Genomic DNA, 7,262 nt, shown 5'->3' with positions numbered 1-7,262 from the left:
CTCATCATATAATTACTCATAATCCTTCTAATATTAATTATTAATAATCCTGATGAAACTTTATATGTTAGAATCCCGAGATTAAATCAAATACTTTTTATGTTCCAAATAGTATTTATTTATCAGCTGATATAAATGTAACTGGTAATGATAATAATTATGTTGTCGATAATGTTGGAAGATATTTGATTAAAAAATTAACTATAAAGATTGGACTAGAAACAGTTTTCTCATTAGATGATTATAATTTATTTATGCATTATAAAGATTTATGGTTAACTAAAGAAAATAGAAATAATATGATATTTCAAGGCATCCAATCAGAAAACCAAAATAAATTAAGATCAGGAGCTAATGACGCAATAGTAACTCGTACCGCAGATAATTTGATCAAAAAGATTTATGGAAGCAAACATAAAATTCCATTAGATTTTGAATTGATAAATAATAATGCACCTTTATATAAATATGCAATTCAAGAAGATATTATATTCGAAATAACATTTGCTCCTGTTAATGAAATTGTATTATCTAGCGTTGGTAAAGATATGGGTTTTAAATTATCGAATATACGTTTAGAATATGATACAGTAACTGATGAAAATATTGCTAGCATAATGGCGCAATAAATGTTGATGATTATTATAATCCTGAAATATCAAAAGTAGAAATAGCAATTGAAGGAATAGCAAATAAGTATTTTGCCAAGGAATGAGAATGATAGATCAGTGGCCAGAAATTAGAAAACATTTTATGAATGAAAAAGTAAAATCATCTGAAAATTATAATATTAATCAAATTGATTACTATACCGGCAATAAAAATGCATTATGGTTAGATTTTAGAACAACAGAGGATAATTCCTTACATGGTTCTGGAAAAAAGCTGCAGAATACTAAAGATGGGATACAATTATTCATGAAAAAGAAAAAAGGACTCAATAAATAATCCCACAAAAGTTAGTTAAATATAAAGATATAACTGATTTTATGTTAGAACAGCCAACATATACAACACATAAAAAATTATTAGAAAATATAAAACTCGTAAAACTATGGTAAGTTATGTAGATCAACAGTGGCAAGGAGATTTAATTGATATGAAAAATATTAAGAAAGATAATGATGATTATTGGTGGATACTGAATATGATTGGTATTTTTAGTCGTTATGTATGGAGTTTCCCACTTTATAGAAAAGATGCTGTACAAACATCAAATGTTTTAAGAAAATTTCTTTCGGATGATAAACTAAAACCAGAAAAATAAATAATTTGATGATGGAAAAGAATTTGATAATTCACTTGTTCATGAACTCTTAGATAATCATAATATTAAATATTTTTCAACAAAATCGGATAAAAAGCAGCAGTTGTTGAACGATTTAATAGAACATTAAGAACAAGAATGTGGAAATATTTTACAGCTAATAGTACTTTCAAATGGATTGATGTTTTACCAAAATTGATAGAAGGTTATAATAATTCTTATCATTCTTCTATTGGAATGAAACCTATTGATGCTAGAAAACCTGAAAATGCTGAAATTGTTTGGAATAATTTATATGGAGCATTTATTGTAGATGATTTTGGTGAACCTAAATTTAAGTTGGTCAAAATGTTAGAATTTCTAAGTATAAAAAGATATTTGACAAAGGATACGATCGTAATTTTACGAGAGAAATATATAAAATAAAAAAAGTAATAACAACAAAACCATACGTCTATAAATTAGAAGATTTAGATGGTGAAGAAGTTGATGGGTATTTTTATGAAGAAGAACTAAGTTTAACTACTGAAAATGTAGAACAAGATTATAAAATTGAAAAGGTACTAAAAACAAAAACTGTTAATAGAAAAAAATATTCTTTAGTAAAGGGGTTGGATGGCCAGATAAATTTAATGAATGGATATTATCAAGTAAAATTAAAAATATATAAATGAATAAGGAATTATTTATATTTGAGCCTAATAATATGTTAATTTCTGGCGTAACAAATTGTGGAAAAACTTATTTTATATTAAATTTATTAGAAACTGTTTATAAAAACTATTTTGATTATATGGTATTATTTTGTCCGACATATGAATTTAATCAAACTTATGATATAAATATTACTAGAAATAATAAATTTATTGTATTAGATCCTAAAACAGTTAAAGAAAATTTAGATAATTGTATTAAAATAGCAATTGATATTTATAAAGGATCAAATACATTATTTATCATAGATGATTGTGCAAATTTACATGATTCAAAAGTGAGAGAACGGTGAGTTATGCTATCTAGCTTTATCTGGGAAACATTTTGGGATAACAACATGGGTTTAAATCAAAAATATAATTCAATTGTTAAAGATTTAGAGAAAACATTAGATTTTTAGTTTTATTCTACAATAAAGATAGGAAATCGATGAAAAATGCACTTGAGGAAAATGATATTATTCCACATGATTTACATAATGAATATATGGATAAATTGAAAAATAACAAAAGATAAAAATTACTTCGATTACAACACCCATTTAAATGTTAATTCATTTAAACTCAACTAGCTTGTTAATCTAGTATATTTTTAGTTACATTCTAGTTGAAATCTAGTTATTGGTAGTTGAAACAAAAAAATCAAATAAAATTCAACAAAAAATAAATAAAAACAACAATATTTCAACTAGCTTGTTAATCTAGCATATGTTTAGTTACATTCTAGTTGAATTCTAGTTGAATTCTAGTTGCAACAACACAACTAATTTGTTTGTTATATAAATAGGAGGTGAAAAGAAAATAAAATCTAAAAATGGTGATGTTCCAATTGAAAAAACTTTAGATTATTTAGGAATAACAGAAACAAAATTAACTCCAGATGATGGTGTTTTGAATGATGTTACAACAAATAATTATGAATATTATCTCTATTGCAAACATCAATTAGAAATATAAATAGCATCTGGGAAATGTAAAACTTTTATTGGTAAAAATTTATCTTATAATAAATTAGATACAATGAAACCAGATCAAATTATTAAATTATTTAAGATTTACGAAACTGCGAGAATAGCTAGAATTAATGATGCGATATCAGAAAATGTAGTAAAAGGTAATAGTAAATTATGTAAATATATGCTACCAATTGAAGATGAAATTAGATTATATTCCGATTTAAAAAATGATTATTTAGTTATGACTGAATTAAATAAATGGATTGGGTATTTATCATTTCAATTAGGTGGATTTATGACATTATCATCAACTGGAGTTATAACATTTTCAAATATTGAAAGTAAAAACTTTTCTATAATAAATGAGCGAAGTGCGAGAGGTGAAAGAATTAACTGTAAAGGAAAAACCGAGATCATAGAAACAAATTGAATGGTCTCGGGAATTAGGAATTAAATCACAAGAATATAAAAAAGAAAAAATAAGTAATAAAAATGTTAGTAAAAATGGTGAAAATATTGTTATTTCTTCTCCTTCTAATAATAGAATATTTGATGAATATCTATATTTACAACTGGATTTGTAATTGTATTCATTTTGATTGGGTGTAGTTGGTATAAGAAATCAAATAGAATTTATGATATTAATAATTCTGAAACAATTGCTATTAAAAATGAAAATACTTCTGAAATTCCAAAATTCACAATAAAAAAAATTGATTAACATTTTAGAAAAAAAGCAAAAAAATAATTTTTTTTGATTAATTGAATATCACCATGTGGGTGCCGTACGGCACCATCTCACTACTTTTGGGTCTATCTACGCGGAGCAATTAAATTGTCCAGATAAGTCATTTCGGATTCTAGATATTCTAGATATATAATGAAACCCATTTATCAGGTAAAAATACTTTAAATTCTCGCGTTGTACTAACACTACAATAACTTAAATTTGCTGATACTTTATCTCCATATTTAGTTTTTATCTTTTCTAATTTCAATATTTTATGTTCAATTTCTTTTGTAACATCGGCTAAGTTTTTTATTTCAAATTGTTTTTTGCTGGTTTTATTCTGTTATTTATTGTTGCTAAGAATACTTTTCTATCTCCCATTTTTGTTAGGGAAAAAATTACTTGTGATGATGAGAGGTGTCTCGCCCTCTCGCCCTCTGGTCTGAAAGCCTACTTTTACAATTAGTATCATCACCTTCAAAGAAAAGGTTATATTAGACGAATTCTCTGGTACTACGAAACGGACTATTGTTCAAAATTTAGCCAAGATTTATGATCCGTTTGGTCTTATATTACCAATTTCGATAAGGGGGAAAATATTAACTCAAACATTGTGGAGAGAATCATATGATTGGGATACACCAGTACCAGAAAAATTTGGTCTACAGTGGCAAAGAATAGTTTCAGATCTGAATAATGCGATCAGAAATATGCACGTTCCAAGATGGTATGGATTCGATACCAATTTACCGGTACATGTTTTTGTCGATGCCGGTCGATGCCGGTCAGTTTATGGCGCTGTAGCTTATCTTGATCAAGGGGGTGAGATTCAATTCATATTGAGTCGTGGCCGGGTAGCCCCGTTGAAACAGGTCACAATTCCACGCTTAGAACTCATGGCCGCGATGTTAGGCGCTAAATTAGGGCAATATATTTGTGATGAATTAAAACAATCGTATCCTGTAATCGAAACGCAATATTATTCGGATAGTCAGATTGTGTTGAGTTGGCTGAGAAGTGATAAAAAATTGTCAGAATTTGTTGCCAATAGAATTCGTGCTATAAAATCTATTTGTGACTTTGATAAGTGGCAATTTTGTAATGGTGATAGAAATCCTGCTGATTTATTGACTAGAGGCGTATCTGCACAATGCCTATTTTCTGACGGGCAGTGTTTGTGCGGTCCAATTGACATCGCAGATCGAATAAATCAAATTCCGATTATACACATAAATACATCTTCATGTGTACAATATGTTTCAATCGAAAAAAAGTGAACCTGTCGGCATTTCGAAAGTAGTAGATGCAGATGGTTTCTCGTCATTAACTAAGTTGTTCAGAATGACTACCTTAGTACTTCATAAATAATTGTAGGGTAAAAGTTTCTGATAGGAACTTTGACAGTATTTCGGCTGATGATCTAAACAATTCAGAGAAAGTGTGGTTATTGTCTATTCAAAGATCAGAATATCCTCTGGTGTTTGCGCGATTGTCGTATGACAGTCATTTAGAGCTCCGGTTGTTGACAGGTTGATAGAATATTTACAGTTGTTTTTTTGGTAATGATGGCTTGATTCATTCGAATGGTCGGTTAGAGAATGCAGATTTGGACGATTTGGCTAAACGACCAATACTGCTTCCAAAATATCACCAGTATGTCAATTTGGTGATTCGTCGATCACATTTCAGAATAATGCATCAAGGCGTTAATGCTACTGTTGCCGATATTCGATGTAAATATTGGATACCGAGTATCCGTCAAAGAGTAAAGGACCTACTGAAATCATGCTGTAAGTGCAAACGTGTGCAAGGTAGACCCTTTTTCTTACCGTTACGTCCTTCACTACCTGGTATCAGAATTTCAGAAGTTCCAGTCTTTCACCATACTGGTATTGATTTTAGGTCCACTTGTGATTAAGGGATCTGGTGGCGAAACCTCTAAATGTTTGTTTATTTACATGTGCAGTCAGTAGAGCGGTGCATTTAGAGCTAGTTCGGGATTTAACTCCTGATTGTTTTTTGTTAACGTTACGTAGGTTTGCAGGTCGTAGAGGTTTGCCGAGGACTTGTGTTTCTGATAACGCAACAACGTTTACGGTTTTCGGTTGAAGTAACGGACTATCTATCCGTGAACAGGGTGAAATGACAATTCATAGCTAAGAGGCCCCTTGGCAAGGGGGTTTTTACGAACGATTGATTGGGTTGGTGAAAAATATAACAAAAAAAGTACTCGGTAGAGCTCTACTTACCTATGACGAGTTAAATACTTTTTTAATTGAAGTTGAATCTCATTTAAATGATAGGCCGTTGACCTATCTAACTTCAGATCTTACAGATTTAGAAGCTTTAACGCCTTTCATGTTAATGTTCGGTCACCGGATAACCGGATTACCTCAACCTAGTGTGCGAGATAATGAGTTGAATGATCCGAATTTTTGTGTCACTCGCGAATTGTTAACACGTAGGATGAAATATATTTCCTTGCTTCTCAGTGAATATAAGAGACGCTAGAAAGGTGAATACTTGTTAAATTTGCGCGAATATCAGAAATGTAAAGGAGTTGATACGGAATTAGTGAAAAAAGGTTCGGTCGTTCAAATTCACGATGATGGGCCACGATTGAAATGGCGACTTGGCGTAATTACGGAATTACATCGTGGAACGGACGGAAAAGTACGCAATGTTTCGTTAAAACTGCGAGAGGTCACACAAATAGAGCGTTGCCGAAACTGTACCCTCTCGAAGTTTATGCGTCAACCGATTTTGCATCCGTATCGAAATATTCGGCTACAAAAACAGCGGGAGAGGCGAATGTGCAACCAAAAAGAGCTGCTGCCGTTGCAGCAGAGGAGAAGATCACGGCCATCGCGGCGGCGGAGCAATCCGACAATTTGTATTAATGAATAATGTGTATTTTCAAATTTTGTACTAATGTATATGGGATAGTAGTTTAAAAACGTATATATTGATAACTCTTTCAAATGTATATGTGTACTTTAATCACGCTTACGCCGGGCGGGAGTATATTGGAATGGCTATACATACATTTATATCAACTATAGAATACTGCTCACTAGAGCAGTAACTTGTTCAGCAGTAACATGTATTCAACTATGTTCAACTGTATCAAACTGTATTAAACTGCATTACATCTGTTCGTCATGCTCAGTACACATCATGTGATATTTCACTATATATATTGATATGTAAAGGGTAGAGAGAGTCACTTTTGAGAATAAACTACTTTAATGTCAACACCGAGTCGTACTGCTAGTCACTTCTTTCTGGAGAAAAGGTATTGACAAATATCAAACCAGATCCTTCAAAATATTTCTCTTCTATCTTATTTTTTATTTCATTAAAACATTTATCTAATCTATCATCTTTGTTGTTTAGATATAATATGTTGTGAATGAGAATTTATGTTATGAATAGGTTTATCTTCAGATTTTAAAAATTTATTGTAATTATTTTTATAATACTTTTTCATATTTTCTGAATGTTTTTTATTTTCTTCTAATGTTTTACCTTTATGAAATTTAAACTCGATAGCAGCTGGACCAATCTCACTTTTAAATGCTTCGGTTATTTCAATA

General features: G+C 30.2%; 1 protein-coding gene across 1 annotated transcript; it reads left to right on the top strand.

The window, feature by feature from the left end:
• The first annotated feature begins 4,376 nt into the window (after nucleotides 1-4,376).
• Nucleotides 4,377-5,812, top strand: LOC141911532 (uncharacterized). The gene is made up of 5 exons (XM_074802522.1): nucleotides 4,377-4,939; nucleotides 5,041-5,160; nucleotides 5,356-5,456; nucleotides 5,569-5,610; nucleotides 5,703-5,812. The coding sequence occupies exons 1-5, from the start codon at nucleotides 4,377-4,379 to the stop codon at nucleotides 5,810-5,812; spliced, it is 936 nt and encodes a 311-aa protein (XP_074658623.1).
• The last annotated feature ends 1,450 nt before the right edge of the window (nucleotides 5,813-7,262 follow it).

The sequence above is a fragment of the Tubulanus polymorphus genome, chromosome 10 (assembly GCF_964204645.1).
Source record: "Tubulanus polymorphus chromosome 10, tnTubPoly1.2, whole genome shotgun sequence".
NCBI classification, from domain to species: Eukaryota; Metazoa; Nemertea; class Palaeonemertea; order Tubulaniformes; family Tubulanidae; genus Tubulanus; species Tubulanus polymorphus.
This window is presented reverse-complemented; position numbering and strand designations above follow the sequence as displayed.